Genomic DNA, 19,607 nt, shown 5'->3' on the forward strand with positions numbered 1-19,607 from the left:
TAGAAGTGAACGTTGCACAGACGACACTATATACCTACGGATAAGAACGTTGCACAGACAACTGTCTAAATCTACGGATAAGGTTAGTCTTTATTTACATATTACATTGTTTACATATTTCACTCACTTTAAAACATGTTTATACTACATAAAACATGCATATGTCAGCGGCAATGTCATTTTCGCGCCAAACGGGTTTGTGACATTCTGCTAGAGAACAAATACGTTAATTGTGTTTTTGTATGTATCTGAAGAGACAAATTTGTCTGTTTAAACTGTTACTGGTTGAAACATTGGACCACCGATGAAACAGTAATATTGCAGAAATATATCTGTCCTTCCTGGTAGGAATTGGTTGTGAGCGTCATACTTTCAGAGAAAACAATGGACTCAGTGAATATCTGCCCGCATGGAAAATAACTCTGTAAAATGCAAAGTCTGAACATTGCCCAGTCAAGTATCAATTGTGACGTCAATTTATTGACTGACATGGTAATGATGTAATGTAAAGAAACAACACAGTGTCTGCGTTTCCTGAATCGTCTATCTATATTCTACATGTTTTTCTTTTTGTTACAGGAACGCCTATTGACAAGGAATTATGACATCGGTGGTAATATTCTTTATTTGGTTGTTGCTGGCTTTAAAGACAAATGTTAACCTTTCCTCACACACACTTCAAGATGTAAAAGATGTCTACGCCTATATATTCCGTGATTATGACAAGCGAATTATCCCACTAATTCAGCAAGGGGAAAGCTTGCCTGTGTATGTGGATTTTAAAATAAGGTCGATAAACGAATTTGATGAGAAGACACAAAGGCTTGCTATATCTGGCTTCTTCATTGTATACTGGACGGACGAGTCCCTCTACTGGAATATGTCTAATTTTAATTATGTGAATCATGTCCATTCATACGGACAGGAAACTTGGCTCCCAAACATTGCGCTTGTCAACACTTATGGTAAAATAACTATGCTCGCAGAGAAACCAGCGACTATCATTATTTTTTATAACGGCGAAGTCATGTGGATATCTGGAGATAGCTACGTAGTTAGTTGTGAAGTTGATATAACATATTATCCTTTTGATACACAGAAATGTAATTTGTTGTTTGAAATGTGGGACTCACCAGTTTCCGAGGTTGCGCTATTGAAATTTTCAGAGTCATTGAACCTGGACTTTTTTCAGGAGAATGTGGAGTGGAAACTGGTTGGTTATGAGGTGCTGGATTCCCTCTCAGTCGATAATGCAATGACGTCATTTACCAAATATACCATCCATCTTCAGAGGAGGCCACAGTTCATCATCTTAACTATCGTCGCCCCTGTCATCCTTCTGGCGTTTCTCAACGTATGTGTCTTCCTCATCCCGTCGTCTTCGGGAGAGAAGAATTCGTTCTGTGTGACCGTGTACCTGTCGTATGCTGTGTTCTTGGGGATAATCAGCTCTGAACTACCACACAACTCTCAGCACGTATCTTACCTGACCATATATCTCCTCGCCCTTCTAGTGTTTAGTGTGGTCATCGTGCTTATCACGGTCATACAAGTTCGTATCTGCCTCGAGTACGGAGACACTCCTGCACCGCCAAGCGTCTTGAAGGTGTTCTGCATGTGTGTGCGTGGCAATCAGGCTCGGGTAGTGCCGTCCGACACTGATCCCCACGATCTTGAAGAGCAAAACCGTATGGGAGGAGGAAACGAGAAAGAGACAGCACACATAAGCGAAAACAAATTACAGATTTGTATGAGAGATGTTATGCCAAAACTTGACGTCCCTTTGTTTCTTATTTTCATGACCATTTTGGTTGTTTTCACCATAGTTATGGGCATGTTTACCTACTCTCGTTCATTTTGAATGGCTCATTAGTCTACTAACATCAGATTATTTAAATCGCTTGACATCCATGGTCGGTCCATCCTTCGATCTTTTTGTCGATAAATGATTCTAGAACCCGTTAATTTTCAGAAAGCACTGATTGGATCTTTCTCGACTCTATTGATCCTTCGTGTATATTACAATTTTGGACAATCGGGAAACAACCTATCCGCTCTGAAGATATCTTGACAATTTTGTTTGTTACTGCTGAGAAAGCAAACCTAACAAAGAAACAGTCAACTACAGTGTACTATTATTCACATTCCTGTGAATGGTCAGGAATCTAACAAAGCAACACAATCAACTACAGTGTACCATTATTCACATTCCTGTGAATTGGTCAAGAATCTAACAAAGCAACACAGTCAATCACAGTTTTCCATTTTTCACATTCCTGGAAATGGTCAGTTTCTGTTCTTCTCCACTTGCTTCAGTTTTACTTTTACTAAATCAGGGGTGGATATAACGACAGTGGCAGTAACCCCTGAAACGCTTTTTAGACGTAAACAAGATGATAGGGAAGCATCAAATGTAGTTTTTATGTTACCCTGTATTTCCAAATTGTATCGTATGTCTTTTATATCTTTAATGTGTAGTCCGGAATTTGTCACCTAAATATTTTACTTGTATATATTAAGTGTTAACTTTATCTTCAGATCTGAGTGTTAAATCTTTTGACTGATTTGGAAAAAAATACAGTGATTATTTTTTATTGTTCTGTGACATATTTAATTATGGTTTATACTTTTTGTGACCAGTCTATGTTGATGGAGTGGTAATCACTGTTCCAATTGTAAATGAGTCTAGATCACGATTGTATGTTTCTATTTGAAATAAAGTGTTTAGAATTCAGTCAATTATGTGTTTTGTATTTGATAATAACCCGTCTTATCTGAATATAGTACCTGTAATAACGATACAATGGTTATTTTCTCAATGTGACATTAAATGGTTCATACAAAATAAGTACTCATTTCAAATGGATACCGCTGACTTTGGAGCAATTTAGGACTTAATGAAAACCACAGGAAAAGTTGGCAGATGAACGATAATTATAATCTCAACGGACAATTTTATGGAGTCGATAAATACTTACTTTCGAAAAGTAATGTAAAATATGTTGATGAGTTGAGCGACTTACCAACTCCTGATGTTATGTAATCGTCGGTACCATAACCATGTTAATTTATTTATAATGAGTAAAGTCATGTTATACTGATAATAAACTTAATATCATACGAAAAAACCCGACTGTTATGTTTTATTATATATTTGATAGTAATTAAACGAACATTAACAACATCTTGCTATACATGTTACTCAATTCAAATCAACAAAGTAAAATACTAAAACACACAAGACAGTCATGACTACTTAGTAAAACGTGCTTGGAACTGAATTATATAAATCAATATCATCGGTTATAGCTGTGATATTATACAATTATTATACCTCAAGTGAAAATCCTGCATTCTGATTGGTCGAGAGATATTTGGTATTTTACACTATCACAAGGCAGGTAACATTAGAACAATAGGAAACAAAAGACATGTTCGTAACAACCCCCTAGCAACGGGTGATAGTGTATTTTTGACAGTGCAAAATATTAACCGCCCGAAAAAGATGCGCACTGGTTTCTTATTTCGACGCCATCTTTGTTTTTTGAAGCGACGCTTCAAAATTTATCTGGAGCTATTTAGTAATAGTTTCGCCAAATTAGTCTGTTTATTTTTTTTTCAAATTAAGTACGTAGCTTTCCGTTTACGCCCTTTCGCTTACCGTCCAAGCGCTATATGTTGGTTTTTATGAACCCGTCGGTGATTAGGTGAACGGAAGACATGCGATTTCAAGCGTCTTCGCCACCGCTAAGCAGGAACAGAAACTACAACTTTAATAGACTATGATGTTTCTCGGTCTAGGGATAAAAATCAAACTTTGCTCATAAGGACAAACGTTGATGTTAAGACTAAATTAACGTTAAGACGGTGCTAAAATTAATTAAAATATAATATTACTTCTCAGTGCGCATGTCCTATATTTCTCCTATAATGAAACATATTTATTTAATCCTTGGAGGATTACCAATAATCGTTACTAAGTGGTATTATTGAAGTTAGCACAATAAGTTCATATCAATCGAACGTCATTTAACTACTGGACACCACCGATAATAGTTTAATTGTAAATTATAGATATACGACATTAACTCCTGCCATTACATCAGTATAACGATATTCCCTGTAGAAACACTAGGAGAACAAAGAAATAAACAAAGGAATAATTAAAGATGCTCCTCCGCCGACAGAACATAAATGATATTCATCATTTGAACAAAAATTGGTGTTTAATCGTTTATATATATCACCGTGTGGTAATGACCCCGGAACTAGGTACCCCCTGAAGCGAGAGTGAGAAAATCAGGATTTGAAAAGAGCTAAGATTGTCGCTTTTATCTGTATTTTGAGATGTTTTTGGATACTGACCTTTGGTACACGTAATTCCGAATTTATCAGCCACAAAATAAGATATTAATGGTTTTCGAGAAGTGTCGCAAAAAAGCTTGCCAGATGTAAATATGCCATCACACCAAGGGAGATACCGACGTAAATCGCCGGTCGTTAGACCAGATGCTCGAAAAAAACTTTCCATCGACCATAAATACATATCTTAATAATACATTACTCTATTATGATATATAAGGGTAGATTCACAAGAAAAATACTTCTCAGCCCGTCTCATTTATGTCAAAAGGCTCGTCCAAATCGCAATGGTATACGGCACATAGCGAAGGAGGTGTACGGCTCATAGCGAATGCATATCTGGGGAGGTGTACGGCACATAGTCACTTTTATATGAGAGGAGTTGTACGGCTTATAGTTACTATTCCATATCTTTTCAGTTATGGGATGGTGAAAACAAAAAGGATAACTATATTTAAGACTTAAAATGCCTCGTATGCATCATTATTACATTATAAGTGTTACTAAAAGTTTACAATCATGCATAAAATTGTGGTTTGTTTGTTTTTGGTAACCAGTGAAATGCAACATAAAGACACGTACAAAACGCACTAATTTCGTTCCCACTCACTAATTAGGTTATCGTTTGTAGATCCAATTATATTACAAGTTATTCATGAATATAGAATAACTTGATTTATTTAAGAAACAACACCGAGTTTGTTTGGGTACGTTATGGTTTAGTTATTTTCTCGAGTTATCTCCCTTTATATCCACTGTGTGGTTAATATCTAACAGAGTACCAGAGTTGCTTCCCTTTGATACTTCCATTTCCGTCGCGGTGAATATTGAAGACATGTCTCACAACCTCAAGGTCAACGGACACATCACAACAAACAGTAAATATTGGTACAATAAGGGGCGGTCGCTATGAATTTAATTTCAAACTATGAAAGGAGTATGTCAAAGGTCAAATTGTGGATACCTCCATAATTGTTATGCAATGTAATGGTGCTCACCCCAAATATCTTGTTTTAGAGATCAAGTTCAGGGTGTTCGAGGTCAAGGTAACATGAACAATCAGCGCATGGTTTCTCCAAATAATCAGGCTAACCAAACTCAGACAGGGCAACATAAGTTTCGTCTTCAGTTCTAGCGCCTTTTCTAGGAGGTTGTATGGATTGTTAGCTGGAGTTTCAAGATCACATCGTTTTATTCGCTTGACTGCATCAGTGAAAGATGACATTGGTGTATAATTCAAATTCTTAGTAATTTAATGGTACTTTTCAAATTTTTTACCAAACTTGAATGTCTAGCAAAGATTTAGAGCTTTTCACAGACAGTGCTGGGAACATGAATTTAGGTTGTGGTGCTTTGTTTGGCAAACATTAGTTTGTATTTCAGTTGCCTTCAAGTTGGCATGGCTTATCTATTTTTAAGGATGTTACATTCTTAGAATTAATACCTATAGTTATGGTTATGTCAGTTTCAGAGCAAATTTGAAGATTTGATATCTACCTCCATCTCATAATACAACGGAAGCGTATAGATCTGGTTTCAAGGTTCGAAAAGGTCCTGGAAAACTACTGGAATTTGCTGTCTCCTTGAAAATCAGCAAAATCAAATAATGTCCTTGAAAAGTCCCGGGTTTTTGGTATACATCCTTGAATTTACACAAATACTCCTAATAATTAAGATTATGTTTCATATATAAAAAAATAGCCTACAATGGTGTTTTTATTTCAATATTTACTTTTAAGATATATAACATAGATCTACATAAACCATGGTTATATAACAATTAGTTCATTTTTATAGCGATTATCTCCCCTGATATGAAATCAGCCATTTCATATGTGTACACTGTACAGTACTGTTAGGGTCTTCTAATGCTTGTGTCTTATATGTATTATGTGGGATAAACCCTCATGGGAGGGAATGAGATGAAAGATATTATGTGATACTTTTAAGGACCTTTCTAAATTGGGTAGAAACATGGCTGAATCTGCTCTAAGATTCCTGGACAAGACTCTAAACGTAATTAAAGACATTTATCGTGACATCATATGTGACATGGTTGATGTGAAGGCATTATAAACTAGATGTGGTGAAGGCCCAGACAAATGTTCTGAGAATAAATTGTTAAATATACCACAATCGTCTGTATGTTCTGAATGTAACAAGCCTACTGACATTACCACCCCACCAACACAGTTGCTAATGGTCTCAAACAATAAACAGTCAATCAAAGAAGTGAAAAGCAAACATTATCATTTTTACTTAAACAGCGATAGAATTATTCCTGGTAAAATGAAAATATCCTGGAAAACTCCTTTAATTTTGCATGGCCAAGTCTGTATGAACTTTGTGGTTTAAATCGTTTATTCAGGACACTAATCTGTAAAACATTTGGCCCCCTCCCCAGAGTCACATATTGAACTTTATCCTGTACATGGCAGATAAAGGTATGTCCCCTGCCACTGTGGCCACCTACATAGCAGGCTTGACATTTTTATGTGAAAAGTTCTGTAGGGGTCGAGCGAGGAACTTCTGTGTTATTTCTTGTTAAAAAGCTTATTTCCAGTATGAAAAAACAGAAGTCTGTACATGATCTTAGGGCACCTATCACCTCTGATATACATTCAAAGATTTAAGGGCTGTACCTCTTGTTTGTATTTCTACTAAGTTACGAGTCTAAATTGTTCTAATCAGCTTTCCTAATAGCAATTTTTTGGTTTCTTTAGGGTAGGTGAATTAGCTGTTACAAAGAAAGACATGGTAGATAGGGTCTTCGCCCTAAAGGATATTTCTATAGATCATTCACTAGAAATAAATCTTCGTTACTCAAAAATTGATCAAGCAGGGATCAGTTGTACAGTGTGCATTCCCCGAATGGCAGGGAAATATTGCCCAGTATACCATGAAAATGAGCAGTATCTTGCTGTTAGGCACAGGAACCCATGTCCAGTCTTCTGTCATTTTGATCATTGTTATTTATCAAGATTATCTGTTTGCAGCAGTATTTAAAAAAAAGAAGTTATTGTTATCACAGGATTAGAGGAAAAGAAATACAAAACACATTCATTTAGGATAGGAGTAGCCACAGAGGCAGTGAGCAGTTTATCTGAGTGAGATATTCAGCTCTGAGGGCGTTGGAGGTCCAATACTTTCAAGCGCTATATCGGGTTACCTGAGTCTTACATGCTTCATATTCGTTTATAAATTTTAATTACTTATCCAGTTACTCTAAATACAGAGCATTGGCTCCCCTTGCTCTTATTTTTATCCTTGTTCTCTTATACTCACCAATGGGCTAATTTTAGCCGTAAGATTTCAGGGAATCCAGTACGTAGAGTTTAGCTTGTAGGCTCTTCACTTGTGAAGCGTGCATCATTTCACACCTCTAGTCGTCTGGGTGGCAGACATCTTGATCTTCAACACAAGATTTGTTCTATATGGTGGAGAGGTCAAAGTGGTATGAAATGGAATTCTGTTGTCACACAAGTATTGGACATGGTCATTGTTTTAGGGGAACCATCTATGCTCTTAATCCATTGTGGGGCTAATGACATCATCGAGGTTGGTCCTCTGGTTCTAGGGGAGCAGATCTGTAGGGACATAAGCTATCTTATATAAACACTGCCTAATACACTTATAGTATGGTCTCAGATGTTACCTCGAGGCACTTGGCGAGGTTCTGAGAACATTTCTGCTGCCAATCGTGCATGTATAAGAGTTAACAGAGCCGTGGCAACTCTTGTTTTGGATTTAATTTAGATGGTGGCTACATAAAATACCGATATAAAAGTCGATAAAGTCGAACTATTCAACAATGGTAATGTTCATTGAAGTAATATCGGCAATAACATTTTTCTTAAATTGATTCAGGGTGGTATAGAAAATGAAAATTAAAAAAAAATGGTATTCGAGGGGGACAGGATATAAATAAAAACACGGTTATTGATACTTTGTTAGCTTCGTTCCCCACTGCATATATATGGTATTTATTATTTGTGGCGGTGGCACACATAATTTATTAATTTTGTGTGCCATTTGGCAGGACTTCGCTAACATTAAGGAAGAATTAAATTATAATTGATACACATTTAAGTGAAATTCACAAAATCTGTTCATCATTGGTTACTCCTTGATCAGCAAACCTATTTGCATAAATAAAAAAACTCTTGTATTCAATTCTCAGTGAACTTGTATTATTTGATTTGATTAATTGCACTTTATGCTTATTTGATTTGATCTATTGTATTCATGCCAATGGGGCAGTAAATGACGCCCCATTTTGATTCTTGTTTTGTATGGGCAGTGATTGACGCCCTCTTGATTACATGGGCAGTGATTGACGCCCTCTTGTTTGCATGGGCCGTTATTGAAGCCCTCTTGTTTGCATGGGCCGTTATTGACGCCCTCTTGTTTGCTGGGCCGTTATTGACGCCCTCTTGTTTGCATGGGCCGTTATTGACGCCCTCTTGTTTGCATGGGCCGTTATTGACGCCCTCTGGCATGGCATGGGCAGTTATTGACGCCCCTTTGAAAATAAACACCGTGGCCAATACCTTCATTTTGTGTTTGTTGTTGTATTTAATAATCAATATCTATGAAATTGTCGAGATAATAATTCGTTTTGCTAATATATATATATATATATATATTGGTGTCTGTTCCATTGTCAAATTTAGAAATAAAGATGATTACTATTATAAAAATCATGGAATGATGATGACATAGATGATGGTTGTTATGATGATGATGATGATGATGATGATAATGATGATGACATAGATGATGGTTGTTATGATGATGATGATGATGATGACATAGATGATGGTTGTTATGATGATGATGATGATGACATAGATGATGGTTGTTATGATGATGATGATGATGATGATGATGACATAGATGATGGTTGTTATGATGATGATGATGATGATGATAATGATGATGACATAGATGATGGTTGTTATGATGATGATGATGATGATGACATAGATGATGGTTGTTATGATGATGATGATGATGATGATGACATAGATGATGGTTGTTATGATGATGATAATGATGATGACATAGATGATGGTTGTTATGATGATGATGATGATGATGACATAGATGACGGTTGTTATGATGATGATGATGATGACATAGATGATGGTTGTTATGATGATGATGATGATGATGATGATGAAGATTTATGATGATTATATGAGCAAGCAGTTTGGGAATGAGTGTGATAGCGATACTGAATGTGAATAAGAATGAAATTATTTTGCTAGGTGTAGTATATTACACATGAAAAAGAAATAACAATAAATTATAAAATTTAAGTCGCAAGAATTATTAGTGGTTTACTCTCCTATGTAAATATTTAAGCTTTATGTTTGGAAACGTTTGATTTTGGTTTTATGAGTTTAACGTCCTATTAACAGCAAGGGTCATTAAAGGACGTGCATGGTTTGTTGTTGGAGGAAAGCTGGAATACTCGGAGAAAACCACCGACCAGTGGTCTGTAACTTGCAACTGCCCCACATAGGATTTGAACCCGCATCCAAGAGGTGAAGGGCTTGTGGAAATATGTCGGGACATCATAACCACTCGGCCACCCGAACCGGGCCTTGAAACACTTTTTAAGAGACGCAAATGAGAAAACTTACAGATTAGTCTTCAAAAACGAGGATAATTTAGCACCAAATTATCTCCATTCATTTCTTTCTCCAAAAGTCGCTCATACTAATAACTATGCTTTAAAAACTAATAACAATTATGAAATTCCTCTTCACAGACTTTCTTTAACTAAATTTCTTTTATACGTTCTTCTCTGCATATATGTGGAATGACTTGGCTGAAGCGATTAGATCATCACCTTCATTAGCAACTTAAACAGATGATGAAAAAGATCCAGTCTATTACAATTTTGGTGACACAAAAACGAATATTGTACATGCAAAGTTAAGACATCGATGCAGTCAGATAAACTTGTTTCGTGGTCACCAACAGCCTAAATTGTATCTGTGTGAGTGTGAGAGTGCCTTAGATACTTGAATGGTGATAAAAATTTGAAAGTGCTGATCATAAAAACCAAACTATTTTTCAGACATGTTCATCAATTTAAAAAGTCCAGCAAAATTTTTGTAATTAATGTTATTAATATCATCCATGTCTATTGTCTCCTGTTTCGTCATTGTATGTTACGAGAAGGCTTTTCAAAGTTGTAATAACTTTTGCCTGATCCCTTTGTGTTTTGAATTGACTTTTTGCTATCCAGATGGCGACGTATCTATATATAGATGTACGTATTGTGTAAATTTGTTCTAAGTTCGCTGACGTTACATGTCGTCTGACTGAAAAAATATATGTATATTCATAAAAGAAACATCATCTTTATAATTTTACACCTCATTTATTATCTTTATGATTATTATCGATATCACTATAAGCCGTACACCTCATTTGCTATGAGCCGTACACCCTCCATTCAAATTATCAGCTATGAGCCGTACACCACCGAGATTTTGTATTGCTTCCCTAACATAAATAGATGGGGCTGAGAAGGTTTTTTTCTTTTGAATCTACCCTTATATATCATAATTGAGTAATGTAGTACTTCATTATGTATTTATGGTCGAAGGAAAGTTTTTTTCCAGCATCTGTTCTAACGACTGGCGATTTCCGTCGGTACCTCCCTTGGCCAGGTGACATGTTAACATATGTCAGGTTTTTTTTTGGCGACAGTTCGCGAAAAACATTTATATATCATTGTATGGCTGATATATTCGGAAACACATGTACCAAACATCAGTATCCCAAAACATCTCTAAATGCAGATTAAAGCGACTATCTTAGCTCTTTCAAATCCTGATTTTCTCACTCTCGCTTCAGGGGGTACCTAGTTCCGGGGTCATTACCACACGGTGTATATGCCTAATTAACACAAAAAATAACATGAAATAATTTATTTCGCCCTTGGTGCATGCGCAATCAATACTTCATTCCATATAAGATATAGTGCCAAGGAATTTTTTCGAGATGCAATTAATTGTTTTTCATAGTTTTAACTTGAAGTAAAATTAGAAGCTCAAACTTTTAAATGGTGGAGCATCTTTAAGTAATGAAATCGGTTTATCAATTAACATCTTATTTAGAAGACGTCAATCACGATCGCAGAATAGCACTTATATAACCAAACCAAGCTCAAAACAATTGTCTGCAAAACTCTGGCATACATATAGGTCACAGATTCCTAACCAAACCAAGCTCAAAACAATTGTCTGCAAAACTCTGCCAAACCAAGCTCAAAACAATTGTCTGCAAAACTCTGGCATACATATATGATAAGGAATATTTTACCCTTATGAAACTAATGATTATTTGTAAACACATTGAACTTTCAAAAGTATAATTTTATAGCTAAGGTCTATTGTGTTTATATTTTTATCGGTGTGTGTAACACATTTCAATTAGATATTTATATGAGAAAAATGTGTCGGCTTATCAATTAGTCTGCAATATATTTGAAATCAATAAATTGTTCTGACCGACACGTATGAGTTCAAAAGGGAGATTAACTTCCGGATGTTTCGGTCATCTTGAAATTATTAATCAAAGGAAATCACACGTAATAGGTAGATTACTTAAGTGATAGCGGAAGCTATCTTATTGTCATAGAATATAGATGATTTTTTACCCTTTGACACCGTACGGCGGTCAATTAAGCAAGATGTGTGCAACCATTGTATTCGTGTCGGCTGTCAAAAATTTAGCCGAGAAAGCCGGTTTGCTTATGAGTATCACCTGTAGCCATCCAGTGTCTATGTAAGAGTAGAGGCTTAAATGGTCAATACCAATAAACCTCTGAACCTTATTGATGGCTTGACTATTATTACAGGTAAGACATTCTATGTAATTGTATATATTTGTTTGTAACCTATTTTTACTATTATACTTACTTATTAATTGTGTATCTCCAAATTGTTAATTGTTCATTGATTTAATTATTATTTTTGTACTTGATAACATAATGTGATTTATCAGGTATTATGATTGTAAAATGTATTTCAAACTCGATATGTATTTATAAATACAATCAGTAAATAGTTGGAATGGATGTTGATTAATTTCATTATCGGTCAAAGTTACTTATATGCTAGAAATCTATCTTAAAAACTCTGGCATACATATAGGTCACATATTCCTAACTAAACCAAGCTCAAAACAATTGTCTGCAAAACTCTGGCATACATATAGGTCACATATTCCATAAAATGATGGTTTAATGCTTAGATAATCTACATTAGTTGACTTTGTGTCAGATTAAAATTTACAACATATACATATATATAAGTAATTTTAGTGGATTTATTTTTCTTTTGAAATTCTCATGAGTAAGCAAACAAAATATATAAATAAACAAATTACAGAAATTTAAATAATAACTTGAAGTTGGGATCACCAATGTAGATGATGGATCATGATGAGATAATTTTCAAATTTTATCGAATAACTTAATATCATAGATTATATCTTATATGAAGTTCAAATGGTAAAACACTCACACGTCCGTAATAGAAATGCGCTTTTCCCTTTGGAACGTCTACTTAACAAACCAGGTCCTAAAGATTGATAGTACAGCACAGAGCAACACGATATGTACACCCTAAAATGAGTAAATATCAGCAATAAACTATATCTGTTATCGCACATTACGCCGATTGTCTGCAAAGCTGTGGCATAAATAGAACATATAGTTCGTAAACAGAAGTATAAATATAAGGAACCACGAACATAAACGTCGATCAGTAAGACACGATGACAGCTCCAAGTATCGATTAACCTTTAAATTTTTCATTAATGATTAGATCGTATGTGTTCAGACGCAGTAATTCATGACTTGATCAAAGTCTTTTAGTAATCAGTGGGGAAGAACCTACCCATAAGTATACACTGTTTACAGTGTCAATATCTGTAGAGGTCCGATTTAAATGAATATCAATAATACTCAGCATGAACTTTGCCTGTGAGGAAAGTTTTGATATTACACCTTACCGAAATGATTCCAGTGTCTGTAATGTGTCTCTTGGTGGTATACAGATCACCATATTTTCGTTTTGTGGATAATAATTAATATTAGTAGTAAATGCACTTTTCGAAATCTTTTTAAAATGTGTATCATTTTATACCAGAACACCTTCTTTAACAAGTTAGAAGATAGTTTCAAGTTTCTGATAAGTAAAGACATTTATTATTGCGGTCTTTGACACCCAATACCATATCGACCATCTTCAGATAGTATCAACGTCGTATCAATGGTATGATGGTCGTCAGGTACAACGAAGTAAACACAAGATGCTGCGTTGAAGATGACGGCCAATGAAACACGAGATGATGATGAAACATCTTACACTGCAGGCTACTAGTTTCGGATGGTTGCACTTTAAACGAGAAAAAGAAGGTGTTTAAATAAACTGTTATAAAATATTAATAAAACCATAATAGATAAAAGATTTCTAGCGTCTGCTGTTAATGACAACTGAAATGTAATCAACTGAAGCAGACATAAAACCAATAACGGAAAGTTCTAAAACAAAGGTAATAGTAATAAATATTAACAAATGCTAATACCAAAGTACCCACTAAGTACCCACAACATTGCTTTCTGCAAATATATATAGAGAGAGACAGTCATGCGACAATATGAATACCTAGAATATATCTACATGTTTATAACATTAGACGATTAGTTCACAGCTGTAACCGACTTGTAACTGCACTGTTAGATACTTCGTTGCGGCTGTAATACCGTGGACAATGAAATCAGCGACAGGCATCGTTTTCTTTTGGATCATAGTGACATCTATACTAGTTGTCACTAACTCGTCACCAACATGGCAAGATGTCAAAAATGCATACACCTTCATTTTTACCGATTACGACAAGCGCGTTCGTCCTGTTTTAGACCAAAGGGACACCTTAAATGTGTCTATGGAATTCACGTTGAATTCTATCAACGAGTTCAATGAAAAATCACAGAAACTTGTGATAGCTGGCTGGTTCACTATATCATGGTTTGACGAAAAATTAAACTGGAACGCCTCCGACTTCAACAACGTGTCACGTATCGTTGCTGATTCGAATTTAGTATGGCTGCCGCACATTGTCCTGATCAACACATTTGGTAGATTGAACATGCTTGCACAATCGGCTACCAGTGTCTGGGTGGACAACGATGGTCAAGTGACATGGTTTCCAGCAGACAGTTATGTCGTGACGTGTGTGGTTGATATAACATACTACCCTTTCGATACACAAACATGTCAGCTGTCCTTCGAAATATGGGACTTGCTTTCTTCAGAAGTGTCCTTTGTTACCTCATCAGATTCATTTGATGAAAAATATTTCGAGGAAAATGTAGAATGGCTATTGCTAAGCTACGAGATTGAAAGAGACTCACCTGAAGATGATGATATTTCGTATGTAACTTATTCATTGCGTCTGAAGAGGAGACCAAAATTTGTTATCATAACAATGATCGCCCCTGTCATCCTTCTGGCGTTTCTCAACGTTTGTGTCTTCCTCATCCCGTCGTCTTCGGGAGAGAAGAATTCGTTCTGTGTTACCGTGTACCTGTCGTATGCTGTGTTCTTGGGGATAATCAGCTCTGAACTTCCACACAGCTCTCTGAACGTATCCTACCTGGCCATGTATCTCCTCGCCCTATTGGTGTTCAGTGTAATAATAGTGTTCGTCACTGTCGTACAAGTTCGTCTCTACATCGAATATGGAGACACTCCGCCGCCACCATGTATTTCCTGGCTTTTAATGTGTTGTAAGTCAACAAGACAACGAAAAGTGAGTGACAAGGAGACAGAAGAAATGACTGACAGTCGCGCTGAAGTGATGACACAAGTTTTGTTGAAAGACGTCCTGCCCAAGCTTGATGTTCCGCTCTTCTGTTTATTCTTCTTCATCCTGTTTGTGATGACACTCGCCACTATTGGTCGCATTGTATTTACACAGTCCGACTGAAACTTTGAAAGACTGCGAAAGTCTTATCTTAAGCAATAATTTAATATCGATAACTCAAGCATCCACAATACAGCTTCTAGGCTAGTTTATTTTTACTAGATTTTAAAACTCCACCGTATTCTCTTAGGAAGTGTTGGTAACCCAGACAGCTGTCGTGTTAATGCGGTTGAAACCAATCACACTTTATTGTCTGGCCTCAGACATTAATATTTTTATTGCTACAGTGTTCTGTAACTAATTTGTGTTTTCGTTATCATCTTTGACCATAGAACGAAATCAACCATAAAATCTATTGGTGACTTCCAGTTAGAGCATTTGAAACATTACATGGATTTATTTGTGTTTCGCATCGTCGACAAAGCTTACTCAAATGAGTGTAGCAGTGCGCTCCTTCTTGTCTCATTCTTGTCGCATTTTGAATGTCCGTGAAAAAGAGCTACAAAGAACATTGCAAAACATTCAACCTCACAATTTATTTCAGAATAGGAGATAAATTATAGTATAGATTTGTATGAAGATCCCGAAAGCCTAAAATAAGAGTTTGGTAAATTGTTTAGCCAAATTCACGACATCTGTCATACTTATCTAGGTTAAAACCTGGTTACATCAATAACAGAACAATACACAAAGAGGTATCTCAATTCATTAGAACAATGTAACGTGATGACAACGACCTCGCTATACACAATAAGAGATATCTCACTTCATTAGAACAATGTAACGTGATGACAACGACCTCGCTATACACAATAAGAGATATCTCACTTCATTAGAACAATGTAACGTGATGACAACGACCTCGCTATACACAATAAGAGATATCTCACTTCATTAGAACAATGTAACGTGATGACAACGACTTCACCATACACAATAAGAGATATCGCACTTCATTAGAGCAATGTAACGTGATGACAACGACCTCACCATTCACAATAAGAGATATCTCACTTCATTAGAACAATGTAACGTAATGACAACGACCTCGCTATACACAATAAGAGATATCTCACTTCATTAGAACAATGTAACGTGATGACAACGACCTCACCATACACAATAAGAGATATCTCACAACATTAGAACAATGTAACGTGATGACAACGACCTCACCATACACAATAAGAGATATCTCACTTCATTAGAACAATGTAACGTGATGACAACGACCTCGCTATACACAATAAGAGATATCTCACTTCATTAGAACAATGTAACGTGATGACAGCGACCTCACCATACACAATAAGAGGTTTCTCACTTTATATCGGAAAGAACAACGATGGATCCCCTGAGGCATATCCATGTAATTTATAATTGAAAGGTTTAAATGAAATTCAAACATATCCGTTTGATCTTAAATCTAACGAGATAAGTAAGGCGTAATTATTTCTTTTGTCTTAATGATGGAATGTTCAATTTTGTATAGTTGTTAATTGTCTTGATTTAAGTATATTTTCAAATAAAATGAAATTAATACATTTTTTTTTTTAATTTTTGGATATAAGTTACTTGCTTCTATTTCTTAATTATTGTAACACATTACCTAGAATAAAGAAAATCCCGAGAACGGTTTGACTTCGGTTTTGTCGTCTAAACCTATGGAAACTTTCGATTTGGTGGATAGCGAAGGATGCAAAAGAACACTGCGGAAAATAAAAAAAAGGCATTATTATATATTTACTCCATTGGCTGACATACACGCTACTTTGATAAAGAATCAGTAGTAAAATGTCAAAAAGCATTCACACTAAGTTTTGGTATTCGAAGCCAAGAAGCGAAGCGCTAAATGTGAAGGCAAGCCACATTTTACGCAATTCTGGTAATAGATTGGTAACAAAAGTTTTAAAATGAAAACGTCCTCCAAAAATGATAATTATAAATTTCAGGCTACAAGAATAATTGTTTAGTTAGTATGTTTTCAATCAACATTTCGGCACAAATGTGTCATTATCCTATCAGCTTCTAAGAAATGAAGGTTGCAAATTTCAAAATAGGATCATCCGAAAGTGTTAGAAACCGTGTAATACCGGAAACTAGTTTTTATCCTCATTACATTATAGCTATATTGATAACGAAATGTAAATCGCTTCCGAACAATGATACAGTTCTCCTCGCTGAATAAATCATTTGTTACGGTTAATTGGTTTGTAGATCGATTTACGTGCAACAAATTAACTTTTACTTAATCAGTTTCCAGTGCTATAGGAAGAGTTGTGGTAGCCCAATAGGTAACCATTTTATCGCTATTCTTTGTCTGGATGTTGGAGGTGAGAACCTGAGCTCTGACACCCCCCCCCCCCCTCTGTTTATTAGATATATATATACGATTAAACATCATTCATTGTTCTTATGGTCATTATCGTTTATGCTTTGTCGTTAAGTTGCTATATCTATAGGATATAAATGAATGAACAACTTTTTAAAAAGCAAGATTTGGAAGTTTTTAAAGATGCTCCACCGCCGACAGAGCATAAACGATACTCATTTTTTTAACAAAAACATGTTTAATTATGAATATACAGGATGTCCCAAAAACATGTCCCGAGTTTGACGCTTTTTAAAAAAATGTTTCAATTCACGGAGAAATTTGATGTTTATGCCATAAGAAAGGTAATAATCTGCTCCGTGCAACAATATATAACAATCTGGCAAAATATCTTTTTCTTAATACGTGTATCGAAATTCACGTGAAAACCACATTTCGCTAATTTTGCGACTTTGCGATTTTGGTCAGAAAAATTGATAACTTTCAGTCAAAAAATGTGTTTGAGGTGTCCACCCTTCTTTTCGATGGCATCCTGAATTCCGTCACTGACATTCAAAAGAGGTGTTGCATGGCCGCCCACAATCGATTTTTAATTTTTTGGTGCAAATACATCAATCGGCACATAATACGTATAGGAACCGTACTTATTACATGAATAGATTAATCTTGGGAATACAGCACCAACTTTTATAAGATTTACGTCCGATTCCTACTTGTGCGCCTTAATGTATCATATTTTAGGCATACAAACGCCAAAGATAAATTATTTTGGTGTAATAACATAGTATTTCGTATTATCTTATTAACGGTATACACTATTTCATCATATCTGTGGGGGTTTTCTTGCAATTTCCAGTTTTGCTCTTAATTTTTCATAAAAATAGAGCAATTTCATTAGTTTTTAATTAATTCCTTAGATAACAATGACAAACCCCGAGTATCCTAAAATTTTAGCAATCAAAAATATCTTCATATATCATTTATTTAGTCATGAAAATATTGTGTCGATGAATCACTGGATATGCCGACTTTTAGCACTTTTTACGTCTACCCCATTTAGTTCTTACCCAATATCAAAGTACTGAGAGTACTGAGACTTAAAATTGTTTAACGAAAACTGTCCTTCTCCTGGCTCTATCATGAATCATACTTGAGTAAAACGTATCCCATGTAAGTTGGTGTACCAAAGTTCGGTCGAACTGACATATCTATTGACCTTTGACCTAGTTTTGCCTATATATCATATAGTACTTTTCACAAAATGTTAATTTTAGGGTCATATATTGAACTAGGCAATACGTTGTGTCATCAAGCAAAATAAGGTCAATATCACTTATATTTCCTACACCACTTGCCAGAAGTATTTCCTATTTGTGTCATCATGGGTTTATTTACTTATTAATAAGCAAATATACCATTAAGCAAAACGTATATCGGTGTAACTTATAAGTTGACCTTTGATTTTTCTCAAAAGGAACCATACTGATGTTTTGATGTCATAAACATGTCATGGATATCTAGGATTTCATTCTTAAGCCAAACACCCCATGTCTGACTATTATTCACACAATAAAACATGGTCAAACTATAGAGTTATGAAAAAGAAAACCAGTGGACTGAAATTGCTTAACTTTTTTGGGGCAACACATTAGATATTGCACGCTAGGAGCTCTTCAATAGACGTTCTTGGCGTCTGATATATTAAAAAATGTTACCATGAAAGTAGGCCAAGTAAACAAATTATGCGGAATAGTACAGACCCACTATCAGAGTTCTTTAGGCCTTTCACTGTTTTAAGATTTTCATACATTTGACCTGTCTGAAGCCCCTTATTCCAGCATACTGCAAGGCGTCTTAGTTATTGTCAAGAAGTCGTTTCTATATGCCAATTTGAACCCTGAATCAACGTTAAGGTCATTCATTTGACAAACAGCTTTGTAGCCCTTTATTCAAGAATAAG

At 35.5% G+C, this 19,607-nt stretch overlaps 3 protein-coding genes across 3 annotated transcripts; all 3 read left to right on the top strand.

Annotated features, from left to right (window-relative positions):
• LOC138322385 (neuronal acetylcholine receptor subunit beta-3-like) lies at positions 1 to 2,739 on the top strand. The gene is made up of 2 exons (XM_069266424.1): positions 1 to 82; positions 580 to 2,739. The coding sequence occupies exon 2, from the start codon at positions 602 to 604 to the stop codon at positions 1,859 to 1,861; it is 1,260 nt and encodes a 419-aa protein (XP_069122525.1). The 5' UTR covers positions 1 to 82; positions 580 to 601; the 3' UTR covers positions 1,862 to 2,739.
• Positions 2,740 to 6,793: 4,054 nt separating this feature from the next.
• Positions 6,794 to 9,554, top strand: LOC138322075 (uncharacterized). Its single transcript, XM_069266130.1, has 2 exons — positions 6,794 to 6,806; positions 9,085 to 9,554. Exons 1-2 carry the CDS (start codon positions 6,794 to 6,796, stop codon positions 9,552 to 9,554), a joined length of 483 nt encoding a protein of 160 aa, XP_069122231.1.
• Positions 9,555 to 13,277: 3,723 nt separating this feature from the next.
• On the top strand, positions 13,278 to 16,471 carry LOC138320489 (neuronal acetylcholine receptor subunit beta-3-like). The gene has a single exon (XM_069263472.1). The coding sequence runs from the start codon at positions 14,161 to 14,163 to the stop codon at positions 15,376 to 15,378; it is 1,218 nt and encodes a 405-aa protein (XP_069119573.1). The 5' UTR covers positions 13,278 to 14,160; the 3' UTR covers positions 15,379 to 16,471.
• Positions 16,472 to 19,607: the final 3,136 nt, after the last annotated feature.

Source organism: Argopecten irradians, chromosome 4 (genome assembly GCF_041381155.1).
Source record: "Argopecten irradians isolate NY chromosome 4, Ai_NY, whole genome shotgun sequence".
In the NCBI taxonomy this organism is placed as follows: domain Eukaryota; kingdom Metazoa; phylum Mollusca; class Bivalvia; order Pectinida; family Pectinidae; genus Argopecten; species Argopecten irradians.